The following is a 19,604-nucleotide window of genomic DNA, read 5'->3' as shown; positions in this document are numbered from 1 at the left end:
ATTTGTCAGAGTCCGGAGGATGTCGCGCCTTGCTAACTTCGCTTCTGAGGTGCCTTCGTGGAGCTCCAGCAATTTTTCCCAGAGGTCTTTGGCGGAGTCGTAGCTTCCGATCCGACTTACCTCCTGGGGTGGCAGGACGCTGAGCAGATGGAACTCTGCCTTTCCATTGGCCACGAAATCAGCTTGCTCCTTTTTTGTCCAGTTGTATTCTTCCTTGTCTTTAGGGACTGCAAAACCGTATTTCATAATTAGAAGAATATCAAATTCTGTTTTGAAGAATACCTCCATTCAGCGTTTCCATGTTGCGAAGTCTCCGTCCAATTTCGGGGGATGAATAGTTGCACCGACCATCGTCTTGATCTTTATTGGTGCAACGGGGCCAGCAAGAGGGGAGGGGTGAATTGCCTGCAAAAAGAAAATACCCTCCTCATGCTTTCAACTCTTAAAATAGCAATAATTAAATAAAAGCAAATAACTGAAAAGAAGGAAAAGAGACTCAGCAATTTGACTTGCTTACAACCTAGATGGTTGTTAATCCAAGATGGTTGAACAGCGCACTAAGAAACTCCTTCTCTGAAGGCGGAGAAGTCTTTTACACACTTAGAGAGCTCAAGAGTTGTTAGGAATTGATTACAGAGTTGATTGAATAATTCCTAGCTCCAGGAGCCTTTATATATCTCCTGGAAATTCTATCTCGAGTCTTGAAGGCGCCTCCAATGAGGTTGAGGGCGCCTCCAAGAGGATATGCGGATAAAATTTTATCCGATTACAAACGGCCAAATTGACCAAGTTGAAGGCGCCTCCAAGGGCATTGAGGGCGCCTCCAAGGTTGTTGAGGGCGCCTCCAAGGTTGTTGAGGGTGCCTTCATCAGCTTGATGTTGGAGGCGCCTCCAACGACTGTTGAGGGCGCCTCCAGCTATTTTTCCAGCTTCTTTCTTCTTCTTTTCAGCTTCCGAAGTTCCGATTACTTGGGTGATTGCGGCCAACCGAAATAGGGCTCACCCGAACCCAATTTCCAACCTTCTCCTCGAGCAGGCTTCTGTCCCGGCTTCTCGTCCCTAGAACGTCGGGCACGTTCTTCTCGTCCACTGGAGTATTCTTCTGCAGCTCTTTCGTCCTTCGGACGTACCGAGCTCGTCGGCTCCCTTCCCGTGTCGTCCTTCTTGCTAGCTACGTTTTCCGCTCGACTTCCTGCCCTCCTAAGCTCCTACACACTTAGACACAGGGATTAAAACTAAACAGGACCTAACCTAACTTGGTTGATCACATCAAAACACCCACGGGGTTCAACAGGAAGTTGTGCAGATGATAAAGTTGAAAATTCAACGGATGTTAGAAATGGAATCTCAGCAATAAAGGAAGGCTAGCGGCAAGACCTCCTAGCCAACGATAAAGTTACGATAGATAAAGGACAACCAAATATCTATAATGAAAAAGTCCACAAGATAATCTTTTGGCATTAAAGATGTGAGAATATTTTAGGCGTGGGTAGCTTTCTTTGAATATTTTGGACGTGGGTAACTTGCTTAGAATATTTTAAGCATGAGTAGCTTTCTTTAGGCTAAGATTTGACCGAGAAAAAAAGCATTTCAAGTCAAAGTCAATACGTCAATCAATTGATGATAATTTCGGGTGGATTAATGATAATTTAGAGTCAATTGATTTGTATGGTTAACCAAGAGTTGCAACACATTGATATTTACTCTTAAGATCAATCAACTACAACTAAAATTCAATCAAATAGTTCACTAGACAATTGATGATTAAATTCAAGGATATGATTTGGTTCAGTTGATTAAAGATAAAGACAGGTCCTTAAAAGACACAATTGTCATCCAAGAAATTAACCTTATTAAATCTAGTTCAATCGACTGATGATAAATAGAGTTCATTAAAAGACACATTTAGTAGATGACATAGCCAACAAATGATGCAATCATGATTTAAGGAGTCGATAATGAATATATCTAGTTCAATTAACTACTACAGCAGAAGAGTTGCCTAATAACATAGAAATAAGTCCAAATCGAAGTGAACTAGACTTGTTGCAGTCTAATCTAGTCAAGTCGACTAAAATTACAACAATCATCTCGTGATAAAGAAACAGTCGGTTAGAGCCAGTATAAATCAAGCAACAATCACCATGGATAAAGTTATGATGGTGATCAATCTCATTCTAGTACCAAAGGCAACTTGACCAAAACATCCACAATCATATACATTCAAGAAATAGCAACAAATGCTCCATCTACAGCAAAGATGATGCTCTTCATTTAAGTTCTTTCATCTTTCACAGTTATCCATTTTTACTAATTATAATTGCTAGTCTTATTTTGGTTTTGAGTATAAAGTTTTCATCTTCTATTTTTCATATATGCAAATTTTTGTAAAAAGTTTCTCCACTTTCATAAGATTTCCAAAAAAGAAAAAAATAGTCAATTTTCGCGGGGCAACTAACCTTACAAGTCCACAAGTCGTGGAGTAGGAACTAGGGTTATAAGGGGAAACCTAGTGCACGAAGCTCCCCCCAATGCGAGGTCACGGAAAAGAGTTATGAACAATATAAATACTTATATTTATCTTTCTTTTCTAATTAGATTTTCATTATTCATAAAAATATATTTATTTCAATATTTCCATTATATTTTCCTCAAACATATATTTGTATTTTTAAGAATTTTTGAAAACATCTTATTTCTTTTGAATTTTCTTTATTTCCACCGTATTTTTCAAAGAACTTGTAAATATTTCATTTTCACTGCATTTAGATAACTCAATTTTCAAAATAGTTTTGATTATGCTACTCACCCCCTCTAGTATCTCACTAGACCTAAAATGTTAATCCAATATAAATCTAACTTTAAAGTTTTGTCAACCTCATCAAGACAATATGATCCAACTAGACCATTTTGTACGTGACTGTCAACACCTTTCTATATACATCCCTATGTCATAAGTCTAGCCTTGAATCTACTTTTCTTTTTAGCATATATCCATTTACACAATTTTTATTTAATTTTGGAAGTTGACCTAAATTGACTGCTATAGAGATTGATCTCCTCATACCATATCCATATTACACTTTTCTAAACTGTTGTCAAAATTGGTTTCGATGTCCATAACATCCATTCCCAAAGCTTGAGTACTAATTTGGATAAGAATCAATGAATCATTAAGAAAAATGAAATAAAAAAGTAAAAAAGATTTTTAAAAGAATAAGACAATTTGTTTTGTTAATTTGAAATTAAATTATATATCATAGTTATTAATAGAAAAACTAAAATCCCATTATGTTAAAAAAACAATTATAGAAGTTATTACTATTTTGACATATAAATCCCTCTCAAGTACCATCTTATTAGTTTAAACTTAAGAACAATTTTAACTAATACAACAACAACAACCAAATATATATTTAAATAAACTTCTAAGTGTGGTCGGCAATGGATCCTCCTATCCTATTGTGCTCTATCTCCTATTATTCATCATCTTATATTTAAATAATTTTATCATATTTTATCATTGTTAACCAAGTTTCTTTAGTCTTCCTCATGTACTTTAGTCTTCCTCATGTAATGTATGTATTTGTCATATTTTCACATCGTCTAACTAAAGCATTTATCAGTATCTAAGTACATATTTGAACCATCTTAAATGTCTCGGAGTTTTCCCTTAATAAACGCAACCTCGACATTCTCTCTATTTTTTTAAATTTCTTATTTGTCCATTCTCGTATGTTTGAACATCCACCTTGATATCCTCATTTCTACAATTCTTATCTTTTACTCATATGCTCGAGTAATAATCTAGCATTCAGCTTTATATAATCTAACTGCTATTTTTTGTAGAACACCCCTTGAACTTTTAGAGACACTTTACGGTCAAAAAAAAAATATCTAACGCTCTCCTCCATTTCAACCATCTATTATATTCTATGTAAGACATCTCTCAACCCATCTATTCTTTTGTAAAAACAATCCTAAATACTTAGAACTCTTATATCACTTGTCATCTCTTATCTTAACAATTGTCTTACAATGTCTAATATTACTAAACTTAAATTTCATATATTCAGTTTTTATTAAACCTAAAATTTTCACTTCTTGTGTTTCCCACCAAAATTCAAACTTAGGTTTGGCTTCTTCATGTGTCTCACCTATCAAAACAATATTATCTGGAAACAACATACACGATGATAACTTGTCTTGGGTGTGTCTAGTAAGTTCATTCATGATAAGTGTAAAAAATAAGAACTTAGAGTTGATCCTTATTATAACCCAATCTTTATAGAAGACACTTTGGTTAATACACCTAGACTCTTCGCTCTTGTCATTACTTTTTCATATATATATATCCTTAATTATTTCAACATATGTTATGCTAATACATTTTTTTTTCTAAAATTCTCCATAAAATTTCCCTCGGGACTGTCATAAGCTTTAATAGATAGATGAACACCATGTGTAAGTGTTGCTTCTTTTCCTACTACTTTTCAATTAGTTATCCGAAAAGTTTTTAACTGATAATAGACTAAATTATAAACAATTCCAATTTATTGAATTCCTACCAACACAGTTTTAATTTATAATTATTAATATAAAACTAAATTATTAGAAGATGTACTGGTAGTTCCCTACCCATCTATCCAACCAAATCCATATTAGAATTATTAGAATGATAAAAGTTATCAATAACTTGACATATTAAAATAAAATTTTAATTAATTGAAACCATATTAAACTCTTCAATTTCCACCTCTCTTAACCTTTCCCTCATGCCCTCATCAATACCCTCTTCTCTTCAGTGACTAATCATCACCTGACTCAACAAAACCATGACTATATTTCTCCTCTTCAGCAACATGTATCCCATTTGGCAGCATCCAATCACCTCACGACTCCCTAACATAAGTTTCCAACACTCTCTCCTCTTCTTGTTTCTGCTTCTTATTTTCGGTGATGCAAACTAACACCATGAGCTTCCAGCACTAGTCTCTCCTCATGATGGAAGCAAAACAGGTTTTTCACTTCTGATTCCTTCCAAAGGAACAAATTGTCAACTCCTTTAATTTTTTTGCATGATTTATACATTTGTTTAATCTCAATCGTTTAATTTTTTTGGCATGATTTCCCCTATTCGCCAGCGTCCGTCTCGGATGCATCGCAAGCGGCGTCGGAGGAGTCACTAGACACCACCGGTAGCGCCGGAAGCATCGCTGAACGCCACCGGAGGCACCGGAAGCATCCCACGATGCCTTTGGCATCGGAATCATCCAACGGTGCCGGAATCATCCCTGGACGCCACCGACGACGCCGAAAGCATCCCACGACACATTCAGCGCCATTGAACCCCGTGATCCGCCGCTGCCCGCTGCTGTGAGAAAATTATATTTTAGATTTAATTAATTTATACAATTCACAAGATATGTGTGATATTTCAAACATGTTTTTATAAAACCTAATTAAATTATCCCAATAAAATATAGAAAAAATATATTTAAAATTAAATTTTTAATTAATATTCGAACAAATTATTTTTTAATGTTTTAAATTGTATTTAAATTTTTTTCAAAAATTATAATAAATCTAATTTATATTCTAATATTTTTTTATTATTTTAAATTTTATTTAAAAATTCTAAACAAATTATAAAAATTCAGATATATTCTAATATTTTTTATTATTTTAAATTTGATTTAAAAATTCTAAAAAAATTATAATAATTCAGATTTATATTCTATAACTCTAAAAAAAATTTAAAATTTTTTTTAAAAATCTAAAAAAATTCTAATAAATTAAATTTATATTCTTATATTTTTATTATTTTAGATTTTTTACTATTTAATTGATATTTTTTACTATTTAAAATTTATATTATTTAAATTAATAATTAATTAATTTGTATAATTATTATATGTAAAGTAACATCTTTGTGTTAATTTATATATTTATTATAGATAATATTTTTTATCTTAGAATTAATTTGAAATTTGGATCATAAATATTAACATATTTAACTTTTTACTTTTCAAATTCTTGTTTCTTGAACATATGAAATATATATTTTTGTCTTAAACATATGAAATATATATTTTTGTCTTAGTGTTTATTTGTCATATATATTTTTTGTCTTAAATGTCTTTACTTCATTTGTCTACGAAATATTACATGCCCTTTATTTTAGAAGTTTTGATAAAAGTATACTGTTAAGTTTATGATTCCTAATAAAACATTTATAATCGTGTACAGTTCTGATTATTCTAAATTAAGAAAGTTCAAATAATATTTTTAGGAGATTGTTTCAAATTTCAAGAAGTTGCTCTTTATATTTTATATACTGAATTTGTAAGTTTACAATGATAAATATATTCTTGACGTTATAAAATGATGACCATTACTTGGAACTGTGTATTATTCTTAATTTTTTATAATGCATAGGTAATGACACCAAAATAGCAATCTCATGATCCATCTTGGAAACATGCACGCCGATTAAAAAGTCAATTCCATTGGCAATGTTTGCATTGCGATATGATTGGACGTGGCGGTGAAGTCACACACCTAAAACAACATCTTACTGGTGGATATGCGGATGTGTCTAATTGTCCAAAAGTTTCTCAAGAAGTTCGTCGTGCAATGAAAAAGGAACTTGATGGCAAAAAAACATTAAAATATAAACAACAACGACAACATGAACTTGTTGATAGCCGAAGCTCTAAAGAACCAATCTATGATGAATTTGAAGGTCATGGTGAAGTTCCAAATGACGAAAACTTTTTAGCAGCTCTAAGTGCACTCGAACTCAATATGACTATGAGCAAAATATACGACATAAAAGTAGCTCTGGTGCTAGTGGAAGTGGCTCAACTACTGCAACAATATTAGGAAGGAGTGCAAGTGTTCATATTACTTCAACATAAGGTGATATTGATCGTTTTTTTCCTTATGTGGGATGAAGACATGCAATTGATATTGCTGTTATTAATCCACTAGCATTCCTAGACCAAGCTAGCAAACAGACTAGGATTGATGATGCATATTCAAAAGAGAAGAAATCAATCAGTAAAAATATTGCTAAATTTTTTTCACTTTAATCATATTCCTCCTAATGCAGCAAACAACAATACTACCATAGCATAATGTCCAACATCTAAAAATCTAGTCCTGATATTCAACCTCCGACTATATATGAAATTGTTAGTCCATATTTAGATGAACAAGTGGAGGAGATCAAGACTTGGATCCTATCATGCAAAAAATCAATAGAGCTTATATGGGGTTATGTTGATGTGTGACGGTTAGACAGGACCTACACAGATAAATATTAAATTTATTAATGCAACAACAGACTATCATGATGCACCCTACATATATCGTTTAATGGATAGTGTAGTTCAAGAGATAGGTGCAGAACATATAGTACAGGTGATTACAAATAATGGTGTCAACTTTAAGAGGGTTGGAGAGTTATTAGAGCAAAAGTATCAAATATTATTTTGAACATCATGCGCAGCACACTGTGTCGATTTGATGATGGCAAATATCGGTACGCTCGATATAGTGAAGAAGGTAGTGAAAAAAGATCAATCTTTAACAAAATTCCTTTATAATCATCATTGGGTTCATGGATTAATGAGAAAATTTATTGATGGGGAGATTCTGCAACCAAGAGTGACTAGGTTTGCCACTTACTTTCTTCTGTTAAAATTGTTGAATCAAAAAAAAGTCAGATTGAAGGTCATATTCTCTTTTGAGGATTAGGAAGCATCTCGATATTCTAACACGACCGAAAGTAAGGAGGTGCAAAAAATTATTATATTTGTCTGATTTTGGGACTATATTGTAGATATTTTTATAGCAGTAGAATCATTGCACGTTGTTCTACATAAAGTCGATACGGAGAAGAAGCTACAAATGGGCAACGTTTATCGCATAATTCATGAAGCAAAAGAGGAAATTAAGAGGCGCCTATAATCACCAATCAAGTATCAAATTACATTGATATAATCACTACAAGATGGGATGATCAAATGGGAAAATATATTCATTTCGCCGGTACGTATTTTTTAATAACAACGAATTTTTAATATTGTTATTAATAATTATATATGTTTAATTATTGTAGCTTATTATTTCAATCCGGCATATCAATACTGTTATAATCTTGAAATAAATGATGATTTATTAGTGACGACATGTAATATCAAAAACTACATACAAATAGAGAATCAATTGCTGAGACTATTAATAAAAGTCGATTATTTCGAGAGACATATGATTCTTTTAGCAATCCTATTGCAGTGTATGCAGATATAAAATGGATGCACGTAAATGTAGTAAAAATTATTACTAATTATTGTCAACAAATATAAGTACTATTTTAATTTTATTTTTATTTATCGTGGTAGTTATAATATAGAGGATCAGCTCCAAATGTGAAAAAAATTACAGTACGAACGTCTTCAAGTGGTTGTGAAAGAAATTGGTCAATTTGCTCCCTCATTCATGCAAAGTACGAAATCGTCTTTTTTATCGTCGCTTGAAGAAGATGGTCTACGTTCATTATAATATATGTCTTCATCTAAGAGCAATAACAAAAGAGAATGAAGAACAAGGGTATAGTGATGTAGACTCATTTGATATTGGATTTGTCCAAACTGAGAATGATCCAATGATAGATTGGTGGAGCGCTGTTGAGGTTGAGAATCCGTTAATTGATAAAGCAGGAGACCCACCATGACCATCTCAATTTCTTACTTAACATATTGAAAAAATACAAGCTAGAGAAGATATCTATGAGGAAGAAGATGATGACGAAGCTTTTGATCAAGAATTTTGATTTTCTGGATCTCGGTCAGACGTTCTCAAACATCTCAACCCCAAACCTAACCAAAGTCCATAGATAAAGACAAAGGTAAAACTCCTGCAATTTTTACTAAAAAGAAATAAAAATATAAACCTCCTGCTTTTACGGGAATGGGTCAATTGAGAATTAGAAAAAAAAATCCACTCGATGCAATTGATGAGCAAGAACATGATGACAGTGATGAAACATCATCACCTTCTGACACTGTAGTCTGACGATAAGTTCGAAATGAGGATAGTGATGTCGATAACAGCGCAAGTACTTATGGAAGTGATGACAGTAGTGATGCATCTAATAGTAAAAATTATATTTCCCCTACTTTAGCACCGGAGCCATGGACATGTGAGATAGATTACACACATGCAATTCAAGATTATGATCATGGAGCTAGAAATAGTGCTATTCAATATCAATGTCGATATAAGGGTGACAAGCAAAAGAAAGCACATAATTATTAAGATATGCGAGAGAGTTTAGCTGAAATTGATTCTGGTCGAAGTTCATCATACTCGCAACCTTCTTATTATAACTCTAATGCATCATATGGTGATCCATCATACCAAAGCTCGGGGGCGTATGTTTATCCTTATCCTGTGCTTGTACCTGTACCCGTTTTGATTTCTGTAGTACCAGTTCAAATCCAACATTAGTGATGAATCTAGACACGTTGATGGACATGTGGAGAAATCAATATCAATATTGCATGTCATGCGATGATTATTTAATTTGGGCATTGGAGAACTATGGAGTTGACCTAAACACAATGTTACAAAAGTCAATGCTTCCATCTGATTCACGCCTCTCCTTTTGGTATTAGTAAGATAACATATTATGATGTATCAATTTTAATTCAAGTTATTGATAGATGTTTTAAAAAAAAGAAAATTATATTTAACTATTTTTTTCTAACAATATTAAGTTGTTCAATAATTGAGAATTTATATAAAATTAATATACAACTTATTTTTAAATTATACATAATAAACATATTTATCTAATAATTACTATATATAAATAAAAAAATACCGAAACAAGATCGACACGACACAATACGATACCAAAACCATATCGTTCTGGTATGAAATCGAAACCTTGGCACGGGTCGAGATTTTAAACCTTGAAACTAACTACTATGAATATATGAATATTTGGGTACTTGTTTTAGAGCTTTGCTTGAGAGTTTCCTTCCTTTGCTCTCATCTTCTTGTGCACTCAACCTTCATCTATTATAAGAAGTGTGCTTGTAAGAGGTTTTTCCACCTCTAGAACCTTACCGAGAAAGGAGAAAAGTTTAATGGTTATTTGAGGACCTAGGCCATGGATGTAGCAACTTATAAGGGGGGTGAACCATATTAAATCTTAGTGTTGTGGTTTGCTTTCTTATCTCTGTGTTATCGCTACGATTAACTTGTCTTATAGATCACAAACATGAGTAAGAACTACAAAGGTTATTCACCTCTCCCCTCTAGCCAAACCATCTATATTCCTACAAGTTCAACAACCATTCCTCCATTGGTATACCTACCACGTACAACCAAGGGTATTATACTATTAAGATGGCTTGACTAGTTGAGCACCATTAGGGGTGTAATCGAGCCGAGCCGAACCGAACTCTTGGATGTTTGAGTTTGGCTCGTTTATAATCAAGTCGAGCTCGAGCTTTATTTAACGAATATATTCATGGCTCACGAGCTTATTCGAGCTTTTATCGAGCCTAAACGAGCTTAATAAATATAAATTATAAATTTAAATATTCATTAAAAACTAAATTATATATTTTTAAAAAATTATAATATTCTTGTTAAAATTTATAATTTTATTCTAATAAATAAATTTAATATATTTGTCTATGTTTTTCATAAGTAGAGTGTAAAATCTATAAATTCAATATCAAAACTGTTATTTTTTTTATTTAAAAGTTGATTCATGAGCTTAACGAACATGTTCACGAGCTAACGAGCCAAATATTGTGAAGCTTGAGTTTGGTTTGTTTATCTTAACGAGCCTCACTAAACGAGCTCAAATGAGCTTTTACCGAATCAAGTTTCGAATAGCTCACGAGCGTCTTGGCTCATTTACACCCCGGAGCACCATTGCACAGTAATATCTACTCAAATCCAATTAAACATTATACAACAACCATCTTCAATAAAGCACGAATTATGCGCATCTATTAAGCATGAAGCATCTCATGGTCCTTCATGCCTCAAAAGATTTATGCATCTTCATGCAAGTTTCTCTGATTACTCTTGTTTCTCATGAAATATTATTAGTTATCTTTGTCCCCTTCAACCCGTCCTTAGTGGGAACATGGGTAAAAGAAACCACCAAATTCATCAAGGTTAATACCACTAAAGTAGCAAGAAATAAGATTTTCTTTTACCATCTTCAACATTTGCATTATTGTTTATATTATTCATTGGCTTTGGACAATCTTTCCAATGCCATTATTGGAACAATAGGCACATCTATCCTTTGCAGAAGCCTTTCAATTTGTAGGCATATCTCTCTTCTTGTAATAAGACTTGTCGCTCTTGCAGAAGTTATTTGTAGGCATATCTCTCTTCTTGTAATAAGACTTGTCGCTCTTGCAGAAGTTGTATTGCCATCTTCTTCTTTCAATACAGGTTCCACATTCAAGTTCCAGTTAACTTGTTTGCCTTTCTATTAAAACTCACTATTAACCCAAATCTGATGATCATTGTCAAATTAAATCATTTTTCCATACAATGAGGCAATAGTGAGATAATAATACACTTCAGGAAAAAAATTCACAGAAATGATTATCTTCATTAACTTTTGGGTCTATATTTTGTTGATGAATACGAATCTTATGAACATTCAAATATGTTATCACAGAATATGATGGACTTGTATGAAAAGCCAAAGAGCCTCTCCAACCAAATCTAATGATCATTGTCAAACTTAATCATCTTTCCATACAATGAGGCAATAGTGAAATAATAATACACTTCGGGAAAAAAAATTATCTTCATTAACTTTTATGTCTATATTTTGTGGATGAATACGATTCTTATGAACATTCAAATATGTTATCACAGAATTAGTTAGACTGTATGAAAAGCTAAAGAGTCTCTTTAACATAATTGATTCCCAACACACACAGCGCACAACTTTAACAACTCCATGATCAACTCTCCATCATAACAGAATATTTCTTGTCCTGTACAAGACAAAGCTCAATAATCCCATAAGCTTGCCAATGAATTTCTCCTAGTCTTTCTCAGACATCATGTCATAGTAATTTATCTCGCTAAATTGTTCTTCTTCAAACTATGTATGTCTCTAATAATCAAAACAATCTGAATGACTAGGTCCAAGTGAACCACAGTTGATATCAGTTAGTTACGTGGATGTACAGAGCACAAACAAACAAATATAGTTTGATTGATGATCGAAAATGCATTGAAGCAAAGTGAAGCAGGCAACTAACGAACATGAGTTTTCTTCAAAGTGACCATATTTTAGGGAATACAGTCAATTCTAAATTCATGTACAGGATAAGTTTCAAAGAACCAAGAAAATGCATTTATATGTACTGATGTGCATATAAACTCTAAAAAGACACAGTTTGAACTGTAGGCTAATCAGAAAAATTACTCATAGATGACCATGGAGAATTTAAACAAACGCTCTGAAAGATGCATGTTGGATGCATAGGTTGCAAGGTTGATGACCATCTATTTGGAATAGATTATGCAAGACAAAGTTCATCTATACAAAATTCATAAACACATATATCATACTTTGGACTTACAATATGAATCCTAACTGCTGTGTGCTATTAGTGGTTGTAGGACTTAAAATTAGGAGAATATAAGTTCACCACACAATCTAGTTAGCAAAGAATTGGTATAACAGTATGTCTGTATCTACTGTGACATATAGTCCATATACATGCCATGGTGACCAAGAGAAATGATCACATAACTTGAAAGGAGGATGGAAGAGTAGAAGTTTTAAAGAAAGATAATCTAACCTGCCAATCCAGCACAAGCCGATGAGAAAACAATTACAGGTGGAGCCTGAAAGGGAAAAGATGACATCAACAACAAATGAGACATTAACTAAATGGATGATCAACAAAAACCATCACTTTTAAGTTATTTCTATGCACTTACTAACCAAATTAACTCTAAAACAGCTACAACATCGGGATGTTTTAACATTAAAAAGGATATATAATTTTTGTTTGAATGGCAATGCATTAGAAAGGATGGAAGAGGGGTTTCTTTTTGAAAAAATAAGGGGAAAAAAAAGATAATTGATGAAATTCAGGTCAATGCTTTTGGCTTATCTTAAAGCACTTACAAAGGAAACAAATGAGGCATAACAACGATTGAATCCAATAGACAAGATGAAAAATAAATGAATAAAGAAGTGATTGCAGCCAATGCGAACAATAGTACATATATACAGTAGTTGTTTTATATTTGCTTCCATGAAAATCAGTAATATTCCCTCAAGTGGTCATCATCATCAAAATATGCTAGACCCGCCAAATTAGGAGGGGTAAGCATATATTGAACTCTATGCGTCTGAGATTATATCACCAATAACATTCAAGTCTATTACTTTTAATTACTATGTTTTGCACCATTAACATAATCTGATTCAACTCGTGTACAGTAATATTCAAGTCTCTCATATTACTTTTAATACTGAGGATTCTTTGGTCTCCCTCTCTCCCTTGCACCGCAAGTTTATTCAATTCAGCTTATGTAATCGTAAAATCTATAATTATTTCAACATGTCCATTCCATCTCAACATTTTTCTATACTTATTGGAGCTACACGTAATTGCTCGAGAATAGTAGAAATTCTTTTGTTCTTTCTCATCACCCCATCTTAGTATTAATCTCTATTATATTAACTTCTTTTACAGATCACTAACTTTCAAAGACTCAAATCCAAAAAGTATAACATGTGCAACAGTCTCATGAATTTATTCTTTTAGCCTAAGAGACAACTGAATACCATAAGAGATTCTGAAAGACTTTCCTAAAGCATAACACAATTTTTCAGGACCATTATTAACTTTGACTGGACAGCTCTGATTTAGTTCTGCCTAGATATTTGTTCTGGGTCCCTCCTTTATCTTGTTGTACTTTGCATTCTTGTGTAGGCATGGTATTGATGCTATTGGTTTGAATCTCAGTCCTTGAGGCTCTAAGAATTTTCTCATTTGCTTCTTATGCATTCATAATCAGGTGATTCATTTTGGCTCAAGGTGTTTATTTGACTTTCAGCAGGAAGATCCAGTTGTTAGTTAAAATATGCAAACAAAGACGGTAGCTAAATTGTCGCAAGTAGCTGACTGAGTAAAATAACAATTATGACAATGGAAAACAGCACCATTGGAGAAAATTCTAAGGAGATATGTTTTCAATGTTAATTCAGAAAGGACCAAATATAGACAATTTACCACAGTATTCCTACAAAATTATTTCTCTAGGAAACCAAACAGCATCGATTTCACAAAATTAAATTTCCTATAATTAGTGAAAAAGTATCATAAAACATCTAAGAACAAAGAGTATAAGTTCTGATTTTTCTAACATAAAAGAACAGAAAACACAAAGCTATAATCAATAATTCTTACGTCAAAAGGGAAGAATTAGAAACATGCATTAAAATATGACACAGAGGTACTTACACCAATAAAAAAGTGTAACCACATTGGCCCAGTGACCATCCTCCTAACAATAGGCATGGCTGAAAAGTTGAAGGAAAGGAAATGCATTATAAGAATGAAAAGATAATGTTAAATAATTATGAAGAAAAAATTATTATTTGCAGACCAAAAGAATTTAAAAATAATGATAAGAAAAAAGACACCGTGTGACAGTAATTTTCAAATATGGTTAAAGTCCGTTATCTAAAAATAATGATTTAGTAGTAATAAAGGTCAAACTGAAAACCATGATGTTTTATTGAATATAGAGGTTGATTGAGATTGTAAAATTTCAAAAACAAAATTAAGGGCTCGTTACGAAACAGCATGCTCATGGATGTTTCATTAAAAAGAAACAGATGTTAATATGGAACTTCCACAGGAAAAATTAAATGTTATCTTAAGATCACTAAGTTCAATATTTGCGAAGTATTAACTATTGCAGCTTTTGAAAAGAAAAGGAGCAGAGCCCTCCTAATATGCTGAAATAGACAAATAAAACAGGAAACGGCTAGGACGCTTACACAAAAGAATCTTTATCAAACAAACTTACAAAAATATGGAAAATAAGAAGAGGAAAAAAAAAAGCGGCTTGAGGGACTTGCAATGGTACCATGGTTAAAGCCATAAAATGCACTTGCAATTCCACCAACAGCAGTGCCAATCTAACAGTAACAAATAAAAGAAAACAATGATTAATTTCTCTGCAACAAAAAGTACGCCAGTTTATGAAGGAGCGACAGTTTTGAGGAATCACCATTGAAAAGCTATCTCGTATCAACGGGGCCACAGTCCAACGGTTCGTTTTCTTCCATCAAATATATCAAAGAATCATCATAGAGCATTTTTTTTTTGAAAGAATAAAGAATTCGATGATGAGGAAGGAAGCAACAATTAATTACGACTCGCATATTGAAAGAATGAAATTTAACACTGACCATATCCTTGGAGAGAGGACCCAAGCAAAGACGGCATCGCTGATTCGAAGGATTGGGATCTCCCATCGCTAAATCGACCTCCAAAATCTTTAGCTTCAAGAAACGCTGTAAAAGCCGCACGCTTCTAGCCACCTCGCTAGAACCCTTGCACGCACTTCTCGAATTGGCCACGGAAATTTCCACGATTTTTAATAATCCGCCTCCATGTTTTGGATTAAAAAGGTAAAGGGAAAATGTCAAAAAGAGACCCTTAGTATCGTTATTTTTAAAGGCACCTTCGTAAAGTATTATCAAAAAGGACATCGCTCATGTTAGAACTCTAGTCCCCCCTCTCTCTCTCTCTCTCTCTCTCTCTCTCTCTCTCTCTCTCTTTAGATAACAAAGTCCCACGGGGTTATCTCGGCTGGTAAAGGCGTGGAAGTTTGCCATTGCCACTCTCTTTAGATAACAAAAGCTTTTGATAAGATTAGTAAAGTCCCCAGGGCGTAGCACAGATGGGGAGTGCATGGTTCTGTGGCTGAAAGGTCCAGGGGTCGATCCCCGGGGTGTCACTGCCTGGGGTTAACGTCTCCGCTATGCACTTTCCACCTGTGTACCTGCATTTACCTCCCTCCATATCCGTTGGACCGGCTCTAGGGGGGCCGCTGATGTGGCGGTTCCACATTTTGATAAGATTAGTAAAAGATTTAGGTGGCGTTTGGTTAGTTAGATATTTTCAATCTGAATTAAAAAATATATATCTTTAAAGAAAAATAAGAGAAAAAAATTAGATGGGAGAGAAAGTTGAATGTAAAAAAATGAAGAGAGCGAAAGTGTGGTGAGAGAGAGCGTGATAGGAGAGAGAGCGTGATAAGAGAAATTGATGAGAGAAAAAATATGATGAGAGAAAATAAGAAGAGGTGTGATGAAAGAAAATGAAAAGAGATTAAGAAGAGAGAAAGTATGATGAGAGAGGGTGATGAGAGAGGAAGTGTGATGAGAGAGAAAATGTGATGGGGAAAATGAAGAGAGAGAAATTATGAGGAGAGAAAATGAGGAGAAAGAGTGTGATGGGAGAGAATGAAGAGAGGAAAAGTGTGATGAAAAAAATAAGGAGAGAAAGTATGGTAGGAGAAATTGAGAGGAGAGAAAGTATAATAAGAGAGAAAGTGTGATGAAAAAATAAGAAGAGAGTATGTAATAGGAGAGAAAGTGTGATAAAAGAGAAGCATGATGGAAAAGAATGAAGAGAAAGAGTGTGTGATGAGAGAGAATACAGGGAGAAATGGTATAGAATGTGTGATGAGAGAGAATAATGAGAGAAAAAGTATCTTGAGAGATAAATATAATGAGAAAATGAGGAGAGAGAAAGTATGATGAGAGAATGAGAAGAGAGAAAGTATGATGAGAGAGAATAAGGAGAAAGAAAGTGAAATGAAAGAAAATTTGAAAAATATATTAAAGGTATTTTTGCCTAAAACTTAATTTTCATTCTCATTTCTATCAAAACCCAAGGGAATAGGTGTTTCATCAATACCCAAGTTTTTGGGTTTCATTCTAAAATCTTGATTTCATTCCCATTAACCAAACATAAGGTTTGGAAATGAATTCATTCCCTCATTCCCAAACCCCTAAACCAAACGTCACCTTAAGTTAGATTTATGTTTATCTAAGCATTAAGTTGTGTAGCATATATTAAGTATACAAGTTGACTTTACCTTGGTCTGGATGGTGATGATTCGATAACCCGAGATCGGCGAGATTAGAGAGGAATGGTGCATTTGAGTGGTTACAAGACAATAAGCATTAGAGCATGGCGAGTTAAGAAAAAAAATTTAAAGCGAAGAAATGAAGAATAACTAAGGAGGAGTTATGCTATGGACTTAGAGCATTTGAGGGACACAACTTATAGAAAACCTCAAATCTTAGAGGGAGTGCTTTGTATATTAGAGACCAAGGGTAGAAGGTAAATTACGAAACCAGTTAAAATTAGGGTACAATCAAATAGTAAGTATCAATTCGCTACTAGTTTAATACCTTAAGTATGATTAAATTGGATAAGTTGTAATAAAAGATGATTACGTTCATCCCAAATATTGTTCATAATTTATCACAAATTATGTGAAATGAAATAAATTATAGGATCAATTTATAACTAACCGTCGAGATGACTAGAGGTGGGAGAGGTTTTTTTCCCGAGGGCATGTGCCTATCAAGAATTGATCTCTTGTCCCATTGTAGCAAGTTTATTATCCTCTAGGCAATTAAGTATTACGTGGAAATAGGATCTAATTGAATAATTTTATAAAAAAGTTGAAATTCATCATCCATGACTGTTCCACCTCTCATTATGGGGAGATACAATCTAATTGAATAAAAAAAATGATTAATCAGACTGGATAATGTCAAGTATGAGGTGACCATCCCGGTCCCACGAAAGTTTTTCACCGCCCACAAGGATAAATCAGGAAGCACTTGCGGTGGCCCGTAGCTAGGAATCGAATTGTGGGTGTCTTGGAGACAACTAAGTGCCTTTACCGCTGTACCATAGCCCCGAGGGCATGATCTAATTGAATAATGTGGCAAAAGGTGATTTGCTCGCCCTTCATTGCCCCCGTCAACCCGTGCCAATACTGAGGAGGTAAATCATAGGTGACTACTAGTCATTAGTGCAGTGGTCAAATCATAGGGAAATGTATGCTCAGACATGCCGAATTTTAATCCTATGACAATATCTCATATCTTAATACTGCTCTAAGAGCAGATAATGTGGCAAAAGGCGATTTACTTACTCCAAATAATACATTGATGTTTTAGATTTGTCCAACAAATAGCTGTTGGGTTTTTCGGGCCGCGAAAATCATTTTTTCGCGTCGCGGAAACCCCGAAACCCCCGCCACAAGATCTGTGCGAAGATAAAACTTTCAAAAAACTTACGAGTACGAGTTTCTAAACCTCGATCTACAGTAGATCTACAAAGAAGAAAGGTTATACCCTTGATGCGAAGCCCTTCGCAATCCCGCTCGTCCTCGGTTCGCCGGATCTCGAAAGTATCAAAGTAGACACTTCTCTATGTGTATCCACACAAGCAAGAGATGGAGAAAAATCTCTAAGGATGTGCTAGCAACCTTAGAGATCAGTAATGGAGGAGAGGGAGAGCAAGAAGAAAGCTAGAGAGGAAGAAGATGGGAGTTACCACAAAAAATGAAACTCTCCACATGAAATCAAAGTGGCCGGCCACTTTAGTGGAGGTTGTAACCTCCATGGGATACCAAGAGTTACAACTCTTGGTAACTCCCATGAGATGGCATCTCACTTAAGTAACCATGATGATGTGGAGCATCATCATTGGCTCACTCAATGCCAACTCACTAATGAGGTGGCATAAAGTCAAGTCAAACTTGACTTTCATCTTCCTCTCAAGTCAAGTCAAACTTGGCCACTTCTCTCCCATGGTTGATAAAATCTAACCATTGGTTCAAGTCAATTTTAATTTAATGAATCTTTATTCATTGAATTAAATTGATTCAATGAGTCTAAGTCCAAATTAGACTCACTTAACACATGAACCAAATTGAGTCCAACTCAATTAGCATAATTTGGATTACTCTTAATCTAATTTGGTTCATCACATGAACCTAATCCTTTAGGTTCATCAAATGAACCTAATCTCCATCTAATTGCCCTTAGTGTGTGACCCTATAGGTTCTTGTAACGTTGGCAATGCCCCTAAACTCATTTAGGAGCATAAATAATGAGCGGTATCTAACAACACATCATTACTACCCAAGTTACAAGAATGTTGAGATCCAACATCACCTTGTTAGAGTGTATACTGAAAGTCTAAGCTTTTGTAAACATTTATTTTGAGTAAAGAATCACATTTGGTCAAATTATCTACATTTGTTTATAGTTGTTCAATTAATTTATATTGTAGATAACATAGTATGTGGTGTCACATACAGAAGATGATGTTATCGATACCTTATAAATTATAAACAGCAGCTCACGATCAAAATGGAAAGGAACAAACCATTGTAAGGTCGTAGTGTAATTAGAAATTAGTTTATCTTAACTATATAATTACACTAGTACACTTAGATTGTACTGAGTAGGACCATTAGAG

At 33.9% G+C, this 19,604-nt stretch overlaps 1 protein-coding gene across 1 annotated transcript in view; it reads right to left on the bottom strand.

Annotated features, from left to right (window-relative positions):
- The window catches only part of LOC121967792, a 33,733-nt gene extending 18,057 nt beyond the window's left edge, over positions 1 to 15,676 (bottom strand). Inside the window, exons 1-5 of the mRNA XM_042518245.1 lie at positions 15,500 to 15,676; positions 15,319 to 15,369; positions 15,175 to 15,226; positions 14,544 to 14,602; positions 12,867 to 12,912 (exon numbers count right to left, since the gene is read on the bottom strand). Coding sequence (XP_042374179.1) covers positions 12,867 to 12,912; positions 14,544 to 14,602; positions 15,175 to 15,226; positions 15,319 to 15,369; positions 15,500 to 15,565 — 274 coding nt within the window. The 5' untranslated portion in view covers positions 15,566 to 15,676. The remainder of the gene's footprint in view (positions 1 to 12,866; positions 12,913 to 14,543; positions 14,603 to 15,174; positions 15,227 to 15,318; positions 15,370 to 15,499) is intronic.
- Between the last annotated feature and the right edge of the window lie 3,928 nt (positions 15,677 to 19,604).

Source organism: Zingiber officinale, chromosome 1B, assembly GCF_018446385.1.
Source record: "Zingiber officinale cultivar Zhangliang chromosome 1B, Zo_v1.1, whole genome shotgun sequence".
Lineage (NCBI taxonomy): Eukaryota > Viridiplantae > Streptophyta > Magnoliopsida > Zingiberales > Zingiberaceae > Zingiber > Zingiber officinale.
Note: the sequence above shows the minus strand (reverse complement) of the source record. Positions and strands in the feature narration are given on the sequence as shown.